This window comes from Notamacropus eugenii, chromosome 1, assembly GCF_028372415.1.
Source record: "Notamacropus eugenii isolate mMacEug1 chromosome 1, mMacEug1.pri_v2, whole genome shotgun sequence".
Taxonomy (NCBI): Eukaryota; Metazoa; Chordata; class Mammalia; order Diprotodontia; family Macropodidae; genus Notamacropus; species Notamacropus eugenii.
Window position 1 is genome coordinate 334,479,244 of NC_092872.1, and position 17,467 is coordinate 334,496,710.

A 17,467-nucleotide genomic window follows, 5' to 3' on the forward strand; every position below is an offset into this window, starting at 1 on the left:
TATTTGACAGAAACGAAAGGACCTTAACTCTGATTCAGTATTCACTTTGATAATTTGGTGCCAATATTTTTTTTATCGTGTTTGCCCTGAGTTTTAATTCCATCAAGATATATGTTCTTCAAGATGCCTTTCCGGGTCCTTTTCCCATTAATGCCTTCCCCTAGAGATTACCTGTATTTGATTCTCTATATATCTTGTTTGGCCATAGTTGTTCACTTGTTGTCTTCCCCTATTGGAACATGAACTTCTTGGGATCAAAGACCATGTTTTGTGGGTTTGTGGGTTATTTTTGTTTGTTTTCCTTTTTTGTATCCCTACTGCTTAACACAATGCCTGGCACATAACAACTTAATTAAATGTTTGTTGATTATGATGGTAATGTCTTATTCTGCAGTTAATTAATACTTCTTGCTTGCCTGCAATTGAGTCCGTCGCCACTCTGTAAAGATGCGAGCAGCATGTTTCATATCAGTCCTCCAGAATTCTGGTTGGTCATTTCATTGATCAGAATTCTTACATCTTTCCAAATTATTTTTGTTTGCAATATTATTGTATGTATTATTCTCTTTCTCAGCTCACTTCACATTTCATTTCTTATGTCACAATAATATATTACTTAGAGGGCAACTAGGTTCTTTCTTGTTCTGTCTTTACTTTTCTTAAGTTTCTATTGTATGTTAAATATTTTTTTTCTCCCCTTTTCAATCCAAAGGTCCTTACCTTAGCAGAGAAAATAGAAAATAATAGTGATAATGATGATGATTGTTGAATCAACTAGTATGAAGGGTCTCCTGTGTGCCAGCCACTAAGAATATAAAGAAAAAAACTGGAATAATCCTTGCCTTCAAAAAGCTTATATGCTACCAGAACTTAAGGGAAAATTCACAGTCAGTAGCCTGGTTTTGAATAAGCCTGAAACATAAATTATTTAAGAAAGAACTCCCTAATTGATAAAAAGCAAAAATATTGGGAAAGTTAAAAAACAGGCAGAAATTAGATTGTATCATGCACTGCATACCACAGTAAACTCAACATGCATACATGACCTGAATATTAACGGTCATATCATAAAAAATTATAAGAGAGCCTATGGCTAGGGAGTAGATTCTTTTCCAAACAAGAGATCTGCAGAGGCATTCATAAAAACAATAATAAGCTAGATCCTGTTGTAAATTAAACGTAACAAGTAAGTAAACTGAGACAATTCTCCAAGTGAGATATCATTTATTTTAACAAGAGCATGAAGCCTGATAATAAAGGGGTCAATGTCCAGTCTCCATTTGTGTCAAAGACTAAACATGTGGGCTGACAGGACTTTTTAAACCTAAGTGTGTCTTCCTTCTGATTGGCCTAATAGTATAGCATTTGGATCTCCCCTGGCAAAGGTAAGGACAATCCTGATTGGTCACCAACTTTAGAGGGCAGGGGTGGAGGTGTAGGGTCTGCAGGACTAATTCTCAGATGAAAGGGCTAATGTGAAGCTAGGGAAAGTGGGCTGGCCTTCAGTCTGATTTTGCCTCTTTGCTGTACTTAAATGTGCTAGTTGTTTTATGAGACCCAGATGCCTCTAGCAGTCCTGGTTAGAAAAACATAGGCCATCTCAATCAGGTTTCCTCTAGTTTGCTTTTCCCCATGTAGACCAAGTCACCCTTAACTTTGATTAGGAAAAGCAAGGACACAGGGCCTAGCTCAAGCTGGCTTCTAGGCCTAATGGGTAAGCAAGGGGCACCCTGATTAATGAGCATATGCCCTAGGGGCTGGGAGTGAACGCTTTATCACACCCTTCAGAAACTACCTGCCCTACGGAAGTAGGGTTTGTTAAAATGAGGAAAAGGATGGATCACAAAGAAATGTTGGTTATTAGATAATGCGTTACAATATTAATTGTCGTTGATACTTTGTTTTTACATAAAATTGAAAGGCTTTTGCACAAATGAAATGAAAGAAACTAGGATAAGAAAGAGAGCAGTTGATAAAGGGGAAAATCAAATATTTCTGACAAGGGTCTAACATCTAAGGTGAATATGGAACTAACAAACCTACTACTTCCTATGTAACCTTGAGCAAATCATTTAATCTCCCTGGGCCTCCGTATAGTAAGGGGTTTGGACTAGAGGATATCTGAGGTCCCCTTCTGCTCAGCCTTAAATCTGTAAGACCAAAAGTCATTCTCCAGTGGATGAATGCTAAAAGGATATAAACCATTCTTAAAGGAATTACCCCAAAAGGAATGTAGCAATATATTAAATGTATACTTATATATTAAATATATATTAAAAGATTATGTTTTAAATATTTTATATATTATGACCAAATAGATTTATAGATACAGGTTTGCATAAAAATTTATCAGTATAATAAACCAAATGATTATATTAATAAAGTCAGAAAAAGCTTGTGCCAAAATTCAGCATCTATTTCCGTTCAAAAATTTTTGAGAAAGAGTAGAAATAAATAGGTCTTTCCTTAATGTTATAAGCAGTAACTATCTAAAACTAAGAGCTAGCATCATCTCTAATAAAGGAACAATAGAATCCTTTGCAGTAAGGTTAAGGGTAAGGCAAACATAGCCATTGTCACCACTGTCAATTGATATGATTCTAGAAGTACTGGTAATAGCATGTGGACAGGAAAAAGAAACTAAGGGAATAAGCATAGACAAAAACTCCTAACGTATCACTTTTATAGAAGACATGATGATTTACATAGATAATCCTAAAGAATCAATTAAATTAATTGAAACAATAATTTTAAATAGCAGATTACATAAAGTCACACAAGTCATCTGTCTTTTTATGTGTTACCAGGAAAATCCATAAGAGAGTGATAGAAAAAGAAATTCAAATTCAAAATTACTACAGAATGTTTAAAATACCTGAGAATTCACTTACCATGACACACATAGGAATCACATAACTACAATTATAAAACACCACCGAAATTAAAAAAAGACTTAGATAATTGAAGAACTATTTCTTGTTTATAATTGGGACATCCAATATTGAATATATAGTCAATAAGAGAAAAATGGCAATACTACCTAAACTAGTTTGCAGATTTAGTGCCATACAAATCAGACTACCAAAGAATAACTTTACAGACCTATGCTTCCAATATTCATCTGGAGGAAACCCAAGGTTAAGAATCTCAAGAGAAAGAAAGTCAGAAGGAAGGAGACCTAATAGTAATAGGTGAATATATTACAAAACAGTGGTCATTAAACCTCATTGTTATTAGATTAAAAAAATAGAAAAATTGATCAGTGGAACAAATTAGGTACATAAGACTCAAACTACTGAACGTAATAACATGGTGTTTGATAAACCAAAGAAAACTAACTACTGGATTAAGAACTTACTATTCAAAAAAAACTGCTGAGAAAATTAGAAAGCAGTCTGGGGTAAATTAAGCTTAGACTAACATTTCACACCATATACCACGAGGAGTTCCAGACATATATATGATCTAGACATAAAAGATCGTATCATTAGCAATTAGAGACGGGAAGGAGAACTATGAATAGGAGAAAATTCTTGAGCAAGCAAAGGCTAGAGATGCTTGTAAGAGATGAAATAGTTGCTTTTATTCACATAAAATTGAAGAGGTTTCCCCAAATAAAATACAGTTAGAATTAAAAGGGAAACAACTAAGAAAAACTTCTCTGATATCTTAGCTGTATAGGAAATTTTTTTTAATTTAAATTTTACATTTAAACTTTTTAAATTAAAAATAAATTTTTATTGATATTTTCTGTTTTATACATTACCATAGTTCTCCTAAATATTCTACCCTGTCTCTCAGAGAGCCATCCCATATGACAAATAGTATTTTTTTAGAGAAGAAAAGAAAATCAACACAACTGATTGAAATGTTGAAAAAGTCTGGCAATATACACTGTGTAATGCCTGTAGACCTTACATCTCCACAAAAGGGGTATGTTGAAGGTATCTTCTCATATCTCTTCATAATTTTGTTACCTTTACTTTGACTTTGATCTGTCCTTCTTTTCCGTTTTTATAGTTGTTGTATAGATTGTTTTCTTGGCTCTACCTACTTCACTCTGCATCAGTTCACATAGACCTTTTGGTGCTTCTGTAGTCATCACAAACATAACTTGTTACAGCACAGTATTCCATTCCATTCATATACCATTAATTGTTTAACCATTCCTCAGTTGATGGATATGTACTTTGTTTCCACTTCTTGGCTTTCACAAAAAGTAGTGCTATAAAATATTTTAGACTATAGGAGGCTCTAGTTCAAAGAGTATGGACATTTTTGGTACTTTATTTGCATAATTCCTAATTTCTTTCCCAAATGGTTGTACCACTTCGTAGCTCTGACAACAACGTATTAGTGTGCCTGGCCTTCCACAACCCCTCCATCCTTGACTGTTGGCAGATTTTGGTCATTTTTGCCAATTTGCAGAGTGTGAGGTGCAGTCTCAGAGCTGCTTTGATTTGCATTTTTCTTAATGATTTGATATGATTGTGAATACTTTACGCTTCTTTTGAGAACCATTCATATCCTTATCTGTTGGGGAATGGCTGTTAGTCATATGTGTTTATTAACAGTTTATGTATCATTGATACCAAATCTTTATCAGAGGAATTTAATACAGATTTTTTCCACATTTAACCACTTCCCTTCTTATCCTCGATGCATTAGTGTTGTCTCTGCAGAAGTTTTTCAGTTCCAAGTAGTCAGTTATCTATTTTAACTTCTGTAATTGCCCCTATGTCTTGTTTGGTGAAGAATATATTTCCTATCCAAGGCTGTTTCTCTTCTATTTTTTTTTAATAACATGATCTTTAATATTAAAGTCACATTTCTACTTTTAGAGTGTGCTCTATGTAGAATGTGATATAAGGTATTACTCCAAACCTAATTTCTGCCAGACTGCTTTCATGTTTTCCTAGCAGTTTTTATCAAATAAGGTTTTTTCCCCTAGGTAATTTTTGTTTTCTACTTTATCAAACACTAGTTATTGAGTTCAATTGTTTCTAAATCTCCCTTGTCTAGTGTGTTTCACTGATCTTTTTCTCTATTCTTTAACCACTACCAAATGGTCTTGAAGGCTGCTGTTTTATAATGTAGTTTAAGATCTTTCCTGCTTCTTTTCATCATCTCCCTTGTTATTCTAGATCATTTTTTTAAAATGAATTTTGTTATTATTTTATCAAGTTTTATAAAGTATTCCTTGGTAACTTGATTGAATTAACATTAAATGTGCGAATTAATTTTGTAGTATTGTCATCTTTAGTATATTGGCTTGCCTCTCCATGAGCACTGTATATTCCTCCAGTTATTTAAGTTCTTCTTTATTTGTCTTAGGAGTACTTTGTAATATAAGTTTTTTTATGTGCTTTGGGAGGTCATTTCCTAGATATTTCACTCATTTTGTAGTTATTTGGAATGTATTTTCTTTTCTGTTATTGCTTCTGTTATAATAACAATAATATTGTTATTATTAATAGGAATGTTGATTTTTAAAGATTTATTTTGTAACCTGCCACTTTGCTGAAGCTAATAGTTGTTTCAACTAGTATCTTTGCTGATTCCCTTAATTTCTTTCTCTTGTCTTTTTGTAATTGCTAGCATTTCCAGGATTGTATCCAATCCAATAAACATTTATTAAGTGCCTACTATGTGCCAGGCTCTATGCTAAATGCTGGGAATACAGTTGATAAAAAGAATGGTCCAGATCTCTTATAGTTTACAGTCTAAGGAAAGCTGAGAGAAGGGTGTCAATCCTAGCAGCATGGTGATGAGATTAGTAGTGATGAGTTATCCTAGGAGGGGCATCTTGTTTTGTGGAGTTGAAACCAAGTAGAATAGTAGATACAAAGCGAATATCAAATAATGATTGGGAGAGTGGCCAGCATTGCTTCATTCTCATATTTGCTGGGAAAGGTTCTAGTGTCTCCCCGTTGCACGTAATGCTTGCTTTTGGTTTTAGATAGATGTTTTTATGATATTAAAAAAAAGTCTCTCTATGCCTCTGCTTTACAGGGTTTTTAGTATAAAAGACTGCTGTAATTTTTTTCTTGGTTGTGATAATTAATTTTATTGTTTTCCTAATGTTGAACCATCCCTTACATTCCTGATATAAATCCCACTTAATCATAATGATTGTTTCCTTGGATAAATTGCTATATTCTGATGGGATATTGTTTGAAGTCTCTGAGTCACTGTTTATTAACGATATTAGACTATAGTTTTCTTTCTGCATTTTATCTCTCCCTGTCCTAGATATTAGGACTATGTCTTATAAGAGGATTTGGGTAAGGTATTTTTTTTTCTCATTGAAGTATGAGCGCTAATTGATTTTTTAAAATTTAATAGAATTCTTTTGTCAGTCGATTAGGAGTTTTTTCCTTTGGTAGTTCCTTTATAGTTAGATATATTTTCTTTTCTGAGATTATGTTATTCAAAGTCTCTATCTTGCCTTTTAATAGTTTGATTACTTTTTATATTTTTAAGTGTATTTCTTTCATGTTCTCAGTTTTGCTAGCACATAACGTTGCATAATATGATCTGATTATTTTTATTTCTTCTGGTTTTGCTGTGATTTCACTTTGCACAGTTGCTGGTTTTTTTTTTTAATTTTATTTTCTTGCTCTGTTCTCTTTAACCAGATTAATTACGGGTTTATCAGGTTTTTTTAGTTTTTCACCAGTTTTTAGTTTTACTTATCATTTCTATTTTTTGTTTCCAATTTGTCTATTTCCCCTGAATTTTTAGTATCTCCTCTTTTGTGCTTATTTTAGGTTTATTTATTGGCTTTCTAATTTTTTAAATGCTTATTTGTAGCTCGTTAGTCCTCTCTTTTTCTAGTCTGTTAATGTATGTTTATAAGGTTATAATTTTCCTCCTGAGGTCTGCTTTAGCTCTATTCTAGAAATTTTGGTACATTGTTTCATCATTGCTTTTTTTTTTTTACATAGTTTTTAATTGTTTCTCTGATTTGTTCTCTTACTCATTTAGAATTTCATTACTGATTCTCCATTTGAATCTGCATCTTTCATTTCTGACCTTTCAAACCAGTTTCTATTCTTATAGCATTATGGTCTATAAAAGATATATTAACTATTTCTGCCTTTTTATATTTGTCTTCAGTATTTATGTGCCCTAATATGTGGTCGGTTTTGTAAAAGTTCCAGGCTATGTATAGTCTTTTACCATGCCATTTAAAAAATGTCTTGTCTGTTAACTCTAGTTAACAGCAATTTGTTTAGTTCCATATTTACCCCTTTTTTAATCTTTCTGTTAGACTTATAAATAACTGAGAGAGGTATATTGAAATCTCTTGTCATTATTGTGTTACTATCTTTTTTCTTGTAGCTCAGATGTTTCTTTTAAATTTACATGCTAAGTCATGCAAGTATATCAGTTTGTTACTGAAATTAGTATAATATGGTTTCCTTGTTAATCCCTTTTTATTTTTTTAGTATTTGTTTCTACTTTTTCAGATAATATGATTGCATCTCCAGCTTTTGTGGATTCACTTGATGCATGGTAAAAAAAAAAAATTCCCATTCTCTTTTATTTTATGTATATCTTTATTTTTCAAAATGGGTTTCTTCTATACAACAAATTGTAGGATTTTATTTTCTCATCCAGTGTCACTTTTTTGTTTTATTGAATTGTTTAACATTCATTCACATTTAAAATTATAAAAATTAGTTTTATATTTTCCTATCTCTGTCTCTAATTGTTTTTTTAAGTGATGATTTTTTTTCTCTTCTGTTATAAACACTCAGTTACATTATTCTTTTTTTTTTAAGGTTGCCTGTTCCCACTGGCTCTTTTTCCTCACTTCTGATCTCCTTATCTTATTTGTTCCTCCTTTCTCTTTGTGGAAAAAACTTGAGAGTTTTGCTTATTAGTTCTTTTAATTGCTATTATCTGGTTATATAATTCATCCCTCCTTTTTTCTTCTCAGTAAGTCAAGTAGATTCTCCTTCCCTTTCCTCCCCTTCAATTATTCTTGTTCATTAGGTTTTTTTCCGTTTCTTTTTTTGTGCCTCTTACCAGAAAGGATTTTTCTCACTCTTCATTATCCATCCTCTGTCTCTTCTAGACCCCCTTCTCTGATTCATGACCCCTATAATTACCTGGTCTCTCTTTTCTCTTTATTTTTTTGTGCAGTCCAAGCTTCCAAGGTTATCCATTCTAGACTCTTGCCTCTAGGTGGTTTTTGATATTGCTTTGTAGAGCTTTCCCTGTTGATTCCTCTTTTCCATTGTGGCTTACTTCCAGGACAATGTCAGTTATTAGATATGTCAGAGAGAACATGGCCTTATGGTAGAACTATCCCTTACCATATTTCCGAATACACAGCTCATCAGTGATCTATACCCTCCTTTGGTTATTTTTCCCTCACATTTGCCTCAGAATCTCCTCCCTGGGTTCATGCTCTCCCACACCCCCAGGGGTTCTATTCCCCACCTCCTAATTTGAGACAAGTATACTTTTCAAGCATGCCCGAGACCACATGCCTTCATAACTGACTAGACTTGTTTCCAGATAGAGATAAGAGGCCATGTCTGGACAGGCAAAAAACCTGTGTCCTTGATCTTGTTGTTATTGGTCTTTCATTTTTTGAAGAAGACCAGTGGCATCACTGGAGTGGTATCTTGACTTAAGTGTGAATTGGATTTACATGAGACAGACTTGCACAAGTTATCATCCTCACTCTTTCTTCCAGAGTCATCCAAGTCCAGTGGCAAGGCAAAAGTCAGGACAACTGGAGATGGCCCAGGATACAGTGGATGGACCTTGGTGACTTTGATGTCTGACCAAGCTCTAGCATGTTCCACTATACCTGCTTCAGCCACCTAAATGACTGTTGGAACAAATTGTTCTCATCTGCTGATTCTACCAAGGCAAAGTCTTTGCATGCATGGGGTAGACATTCCCCCTAACTTAATCAATAGGTTTAAAGCCATTCAACTACCCTCAACCTGGTTTAGCCCATGTATGGAGTGTTCAGGGAAGACTAGCACCTTTGGTGTGTGTTGCTTGCCAATCCCTTTTTGGGGCTATTTACCCACCTTTGGTTTCCACCTCTCACCCAACTCTCACCTGTGGCTCCAAGAAGCTATAGCATGTGCAGCCACCTCATCGTGGTTTAAAAAAAAAAAGAAAATTCCTAGAGGTAGATATGGCAAATTCCTGCTCTCTGTCTACCTTACTGTTATCTTAGGTGGGCAGGATTTCTCTACCAGACCTTAATGCTCTGCTCTTTATTATATATTCCTGCTGTGTGGGGGCAAAGTAAACTTCCTCCTTTGTTAGATATTCATTGCCTTGCAGATGCCTTATTTCATCTCAACATCTTTCCTGAATTAAGAGAGTGCTAACTTAAAGCCATACCTATAAGACTCATTTTCTAACTCTGTTCCTTCTGATGGTGCTTTCTTTGTTGGCTGAATTTCAGCATCTCAGCTTCTTCTACACTGGGCAAATCATGGTTCACCAGCCTGAGTCTTTGCCCCAAGTCACTTCTGCTGGCTTCAGACCTAGCCCCAGTTGCATGATGTGCTCTTTCCCTCAGGCTTGATGGAGTGCTGCAGAGAGACCTGTCCTGGTGTCCTTTCTTTCTCCCTCTGTTCCTTGGTACTTTTGGCCTAGCATTTTAGAGCATTGCAGCACTGGTGCTAGAGGGTTTGTACATTCCAGCTCCAGGATCCACTAGTGCTAGAGTATTATCTACCTTGACACCAGCTTTGCTGGTATCATGGGATTATTGGCCTGGCTCCAGTTCTGCCTCTCTGTTGGGGTCTCTGGAAAGAGGAAGAGGGAACCAGAGAGGTTGATTTTGTCATGAACTTGTGTCCAAGCCTTGGATCTGGTAGTACAGCCTTTTTGCTAGTAGTATAGGAGGTGGGGAATGAATACTGAATGAACTCATGGTTTCTTGGGGGGGGGGGGGGGGGGGGGTTACCTTTTTTTTTTTTTTAATTCTTGGTGTCCTTGACTATGGAAATAACTGGAGTAGATTTTTCTTTGTTCCACAATTTCTGTTTTGGAGAGGTTTGAGAGGTCATGGGGATAAGAGAAAATGTCTAGTCCTCTGCCTTGTTGCTCATGTCACCTGGAAGTGATATATAGGGAATATATATATACAATATTCATTGTACATACAAATGTATAACAACAACCATTCTTTAGCTAATAAACCATCAAAGGATATGAAAAGACAGTTCTCAAAAGGAAAAAAATGCAAACTACCATCAACAAAACAAAAAATGCTTGATATCACCAATAATAAGAAAAATGTAATTTCAGAAACTCTGAACTTCTACCTTCTACCTAATCAGATTAGCACAAATAACAAAAAAGGAAAATGATAGTTGTTAGAGGGACATTAGGGGGAGAATTGTTGAAGGAACTGTGAAGTGGAACGTACAGCTGTTCATGAAAGCACTTGGGAACGATGTTCCCTAAATCCCTCAACTGTTTGTACCTTTTTCCCTAGCAATACCACCTCTAGACATATGTGCTAAAGAGAACAAAGAAAGAGAAAACAGACCCACATGTAAAAAAAATATATAGCCCCTCTTATTTTAATAGAAAACTAGTAGTGAAGTACATCCCATCAATTAGGGAATGACTGAACAAATTACATTATAAAAATATGGAGTGTTGCTACACTGTTACAAATAATGAAAGGAATGAATCCTGAAAATCTGTGAAATTTCTTTGAACTGCTTTCTGAGTGAAATGAGCAGAACAAGGAAGAATACAACATTGTAAGGGAAAACCACACTGGAAGAGGAGGGCTTCTAGAAGGTGGAGATAAGGTGGGGATGCAGCCAATATAAAAGCCCAGAGGTTGTTATGTGTGAAGAACAGAGAGAAGGGTAGTTAGCTGGATCACAGAATGTAGGAGAAGTGATATGCAGTGACTCTGGAAAGATATTTGGGGGCTAGATTATGTGCATTTTAAAAATTAAACAGGTATTTATATTTTATCATAGAAGAAATAGGAAATAACTGGAATTGATTAAGTATGGGAATCACATGGTCAGATCTCCACTTAGGCTATGTGTAGGATGGAATAAAGAATGGGGAGACCAACTGGGAGGCTATTGTAATACTATAGACCATAAACAATGAGAACCTTAACTAAGGTGTAAGAGAAGAGAGAAAAGGTAAGATTTGAGAGATGTTGTGAAGGTAATGATGTCGAGATTTGGAAATTGATTAGATACAAGAGGTTTGGGAGAGTTTGGGAGTCAAGAAAAATGCCAAGTTTATAAATGTTGGAAACTAGAAGACTAGTGATGCTTTTGACAGAAATGGGGAGGTTTAGAAGGAGAGAGTGTTTAGATAAATAAGTTCAATTCTAGGTATGCTTATTTTTAAAATGTCCCCAGGATACCCAATTTGAAATGTTCAACAGGCAGCTGGTGATATACAGATAGACTACATGTATGGGTGTAGGAATTATCTGCATAGTGATAAATGATAACTGAACCTATCAGAGCTTATTAGATTACCAAGAGAAAAAGTATAGAGGGAGAAGAGAAGAGAGTCTAGTTATTCATTTAGGAGCCATAATATGAATGATGAGGCAGGAAAGGAGACTTTCAAAAGATCCTTCAGATAAATAGGAAGTAAACAACGTGTGAGAACAGTATCACAAAAATCCGAAGAGGAGACAGTAGCCAAGAGATCAAAAGTATTCAATTTAATGAGTGGTGGAGAAGGATTAAGCCTGAGAAAAGACTGTCAGATTTGACAATTAAGAAATCATTGGTAACTTTGGAGAGAAGACTAACAGTTGAGTGATGATGAGTTCAAAAGTCAAATTATGATGAGTTTTATGTGTGTGTATGTGTATGTATGGATGTGTATATATGGGTGTATATATGTATTTGTATATATGTTAGTACTGCAGGGATGGTTCAACATTAGGAAAACATTCTTATCGTTAAAAACAGTACATCTAAAATTACATAATTGTGTCAATAGATACAGAAAACTTTTGACAGCATTCATTTTTGCTTTTTAAAAATGCTACAAAACATAGGCCTGTTTTATGTTAAAAAAAAGTCTAAAATCAAAAGTATTATTTACTGTCTTCAATATGCTAGTTCAGGGCTGTGATGATCCACATATAAAAATGTTATGCCCTCAAGATTGTTCTTATTTTCATTCATGAGTTCCTTTCTTTTCTTTACAGATTGAGACCGTTGGTATCTACCCAACCAGCTAAGAAGGTTCCAACAAGAGAGGTTAGTTAAAAGCATTGACTTTGACTATTGATCTGTTTCCTGAGTGGACATTACTGCAATATTCCGTCCCCCAGAACAGGTCCTAGTTTCAGGGAGACTGGCTTTTGTTACAGTTCCCTGAGGCAGATATTCAATTTACTGGGCACTTATTTTGACCCTTTGCCCCAGGAGAAAAGAAATTGTCCTAAAGGGAGTAAGGATGCCTAAATAAAAGAATCTGAAACAACATTTATCCAAAATATGGGTCTGATTAACTCTAATATCTGGTATTCAGGGTCTTGGAAATATAAACTACCTATACTACATAATAAAGTCTTTCAATGACAGATGTATATCTTTGTTTATTTAGGCTGAACAATTGTCAAAGGAGGAAATATGATTACTTCCCTCTTTTAAGGAAGGTGTAAACCTACTAGTTAGTGAGCTCTACACATCTTAACAAGTTTTGACCAAGGGAATATTTCTGCTCTACAACGTTGATCTCTTTCTAAGTTTTGTGGCTTCTTCCCAACAGGCATTTAGACAGCTGGGTAAGAGTTCATGAGAGGAGCACAAAACATAAACTTTCTAGATCTTCCTGAGTTGGGGCTTTTATGTAAACACCAGGCTTTGAATATTGGTTTCCATCTAAGCTATCTAATGTTGAAGTTGTAGTCTTTACTGGTTTTGGATAAAATGGTGTGAACCACACTATTCAAACCAAGACACTGGCCATGTTGTCTGACACTTGTTCAGAAAACTGTTTTCAGCAGAATTTTGGTAGTTTTTATTTTAAATAATTTTTAAAGTGCTTACTTTTTCTGAAGGTATTGGATAGCATCCCTAAGAAACAGAGAAAGAAATGGTCCTTTTATCTGTTTCGCCCTTAGCCTGTCATGCTCGAATGTAAAGCCATGTGAGTACGGGCATGAACTGATAACTTTGCAACAGATCTGGATATATCACATGACCTTTGACAATTCACTGAAACTCTCTCAGACTTTGATTTCCTCGTTTGTAAATATTAGGAGATAGACTATTCACTAGTCACTTGATGGTCTTCAAGGTCCCTTCTAACTGTAAATCCAATGATGCTATATTTTAAAAATAGTAAATCCACTTAAGTACTGTACACTCTCCTGTTCTTCATAGAAACCTTTTAGATAATAGGTAAAGCTGTCAAGTCTTCTGCAAATGATTCCTTTGCCTTCCAGCACTTTGTAATAGCTCAGAAGTCAAAACAAAGCTTGAAAATGAGAAGACTAATACTCCGAGGAGCAGTAAGGCATTTTAGTTTGGCATTCTCTTTGCCAGAATGGACAGGTTTGGGGTTGTCTTTATGGGAGGAGGGGGGCCTGGCCTGCTTTGTTGAGAAAAGGCTCATCTGGGATAGAATAAAGTTACATAAACTCTTGTTAACACTTGGATGTCAAAACGCAGCTCACTTTAGTGCAACCTAAGATCATGCTAACTTTTTTTTCTTCCATATTACACTTTTGGCTCATCTTGTCCTTGAGTTCTGCTAAAACTTCCTTTTCCAAGCATCTACTTGAAGTCCTTCATACTTTAAAGAATCTGCCAGTTTTTGTTTCAATAAAATAGAGCCCAGAACTATAATCATGAAACAAAAGAGGGAAGAATTTCTTGGAGATAACAAACAGAAAGAAGCAAAATAAACTTGAGTTCTGCCACCTTCTTTTATGTTGGCATTCTGTTCATTCCAAATACCGACTTTCCTCTTGTCCCTAATTTATGTAATGATTTAAAAGTTCATTTTTTCCTCTGTGATGGTGCCAATAGCACATGTACCATTTTTGTTAGAACTACATATGAAGAGGCCTTTTCATGGCCCATCATCTGAGCTGACCAGCAAGTTTGTTGTTTATATCAGTGGGGGTAAGGACCTCAATGGCCTGTTGTCCCATGTTTGCATTTGCTCTGAAGTTTGACTTAGCTTAAAAGTTTTTGAATTTAGAATATTTTTCAACTGTGGAAAAATGACAGGGAGTTATCTGTTTCTAGTCTCTCATCACTCCTTCTCAAATATTGGAACTCACAGGGGCCTAAGAAGTAAGTATCAGTTCTCCTTTGGCTTAAGTGGGATTAATACAGAAGGAAACTGTCCACTTTTATCTCTTTTCTTCGTAGGTATCAATTCTCAATTCACAGACACAGGCTACAGACCTCGTAAAGCCTCCAAATATTGTAGTTGAAAGTGGGCCAGTGCTGTATAATCATGAAGATGATGTTGAAGAAGAAGAGGTAGAAGAAGAGGAGGATCATTGCATGAGTGCCCTTCAATTAATGGGAGGAAATGGTGGGTAGGGCTGGTTCACAGGGGAGTCTTGTCAAGGCTTGAGGAAGTGAAATTAAGAATAGTAGTAAATGCAATTCCTGGGACTTAAGTCAGTTAGTTGGACTACTTATAGTAAGTGGTATACTGTCTGATTTAGCCCAGTTCATTATAGTTGAAAGAGTGTTGGACTTGGAGTCAAAAGACCTGAGTTTGAATCTCCTTTCTAAAATTGGAGTCATGGTTTTTGTACTTAAAGACTGTTTTTATAAACCATGAGGCATTGTAGAAATGTAAACCATTATCATTAAGACATGTCTAATCAAAAAACTTGAATGACAAGAGTATTTCAGGTCATTGATTAATTTTTTTTTTCAAAAAGGCATATTTTTCAAAAAAGATTTCTGTTTCAGATCTAAAGAGATTTTCAGTGTAAAGAGTTTTAGAGAAAGTATAGGTCACATGACACATATAAGATGCTGTTGCTTTGTAACTAAGTTTTCAGCTTCCAGTACATAATAACTCATATTTTTAAAGTGTGTGAGTTTAGCATTTTTCTCACAACCATTTCCTGTGAGGTATGTAATGCGAGTATTATTATCCCTCATTCTTTATCTGCTTAAAGTCTTTTTAGTTCGGTAGGTGCTGCCAGATCCTTTGCTCTTCTATATTAGCCTTATCTGTATGAACCCATGCCATTCACTTCCCTTTTCACAGCTTCAGTTTCCTAATCTATAAAATTAAAATCTCTAAGAATAAGACGTTAGTGAAAGTGGCCAGAAAAACAACCCAGGAGCAAAATAAAGGTTGTTTTCTGTCCCCCTCAATCATCTACTCTCATTTCATGTACTCTGAGACCCATCCTCCCATGAGGAAACCAAGGGCCCCTGGGATGAAGGATGTTTGTGATCACACAGTAATAGGGCCTCGTTTCCTGACTCTAAGGCCAGTATGCTTCCTACCTTACTATGCCACCTTTATATCATCATCATCATCGTCGTCCTTGTTGGTGGTGCTGTTGTCATGAGCTCCCTTCACCCAGTCTGAGTTTTGTGGCTACTTGGGCAACACACTGCAATTGGCAGCATGCTTCCCAAGTCACACAGGTCATTGAAAACTCTCAGTAATGTCTATTTTCCTTTGTGTGGGACATAGGAAAATAATGATTAAAAATAACTCACATTTAGAGTTTTTTTACAAGACAATGACCCTTTGTGGAAGTTAATAAAAACATTATCCCAATTTTGCAGTTTTAAGTAAGAAATCTTAAATTTGAATACCTAGGTTTGAATAGTGGCTTTATCATTTAGTAGCTGGAGGTGGCACTTACCTTCTCAGGGCTTCAGTTTTCTATTGATAGAATAAGGACTTACTGGATTAGATCTAGGCCCCTTTCTGTTTCTAACATTCTAGAAAGTTCCAAGTATCTGACAAGGGACTTGAACCAAAATCTTCTGACTCTCCACTTAAGAATTCGCTCCATTGTACATTCCTTCTCATTCAGAAGTTAACCTGCATATTGCATCGGACATACACATTCACAGCCACTGATGAGTACTTATCATGTGCTAAGGCACAGTAGTGGCTCGCTGGGCCTACAGAGATGAAATAAACACATTAATTAACAACGCTGACATAAAACAGAAGTCCCTTACTGGTCTCTTCAGCATTTTTCTCACTGTTACTGTCATCTTTTCTGTGTTTATCGTATATTGCTTAGTTATTTATGTATTGTCTTTCCTCGTTAGGAAGTATACTCCTAGAGGGTAGGGACTATTTTTTTGTAACCATGGTGCTTAGCTTGGTACTTAGCATATAGTAACCATTTAATAAATGCTTGTTCACTGATAAAAAATAATAATAATATAAAAGATGTCACAAGGCAGGAGGTAATTTAGTTGCCTAATGTGTTATAGCTAATAAATACCGTGAATTCAGAGTAGTGAGAAATCACTCTGGCTTCAAATGGTCCAGAAATGTAGTCTGAAGATGAGATTTGAAGGACATGTGGGAGCATGGAGAAAGAAGGCAATATAATTGTAATGAACAGTGATACATTTTTGTTTTCCTTCTTTTGTAACACAGATGTGTATTTGTTGTTAATATGTGTTTTCTCTGTGCATTTCAGATTATGGCTGTGACTTGGATGATGATGATGGCTACTAGACTTAAGCTTCTAAAGGACTTGTAACCACATCTCATTACTGGACATATCTTCTGATCGTGCAAATGGTGAAAGAAGTTTCTGGATTAGCCCATGTTCATGAACAGTCTAGACTTTTTTAAGAATAATTTTAGTTGCATTTTGTGTTTAATCAGTTTATATTGACCCATCATTCAGAGAAAAAGTTTGAGCTTTGTCATACTTTAATTTTTGGATCATGTTTTGAGAAATGTAAGGAATATTTCTACTCAACAAGCAAAGACAGTCAGTGTCTATGTGAGGTACAAGCATGGGTCTTGCCTTCTTCCTGGCTCTGCTCTTGGTCTCCCAGGTGCTACTGCTGCCACTGTCAAATCCACTAAATGAGATTATACCAGAGTGGCCAAAATGTAAAATATTTTTCCATATGTTTGGACTTAACAAGAATACGATCTCTTGCAGCTGAAAATAAAGCTATGTACATCAACATTCCTCTCTATCCAAACAGAAATTCACTCAGAGAAGCAGTGACACCCCCCATCCCTGCAGAGAACAAAGGAAGCTTCTTTAGTGGGGACATTCCTAACATAGGATTATGGGATTTAGACCTGAAAAGAACCTTAGAAAATCATCCAGGCCAACACCTTTACTTTAAATATGAAGAAACTGAGATCCAAAGAGTATAAGAGATTTGTCCAAGGTCACATAGGTAGGTATGTAATAGAGACGATACTCAGACCCTGGTTTTCCGACCCTAAATCCAATATATTAGGCCCTGTTTCCTCTTCTGCTCTTAGGGGGCTTCTC

The 17,467-nt window shown here is 35.5% G+C and overlaps 1 protein-coding gene across 2 annotated transcripts in view; it reads left to right on the forward strand.

Moving 5' to 3' along the window:
- The window catches only part of BRF1 (BRF1 general transcription factor IIIB subunit), a 166,747-nt gene extending 149,598 nt beyond the window's left edge, over nt 1-17,149 (forward strand). The window contains exons 16-19 of one of the 2 annotated variants that reach the window (XR_011971825.1): nt 8,711-8,888; nt 12,194-12,245; nt 14,373-14,541; nt 16,646-17,149. Coding sequence is in view for 1 of the 2 variants with exons in the window: in XM_072629827.1 (XP_072485928.1) it covers nt 12,194-12,245; nt 14,373-14,541; nt 16,646-16,683 (259 nt within the window). In the remaining variant the exon portion in view is untranslated. The remainder of the gene's footprint in view (nt 1-8,710; nt 8,889-12,193; nt 12,246-14,372; nt 14,542-16,645) is intronic. The other variant, XM_072629827.1, reaches the window with a different exon arrangement.
- The last annotated feature ends 318 nt before the right edge of the window (nt 17,150-17,467 follow it).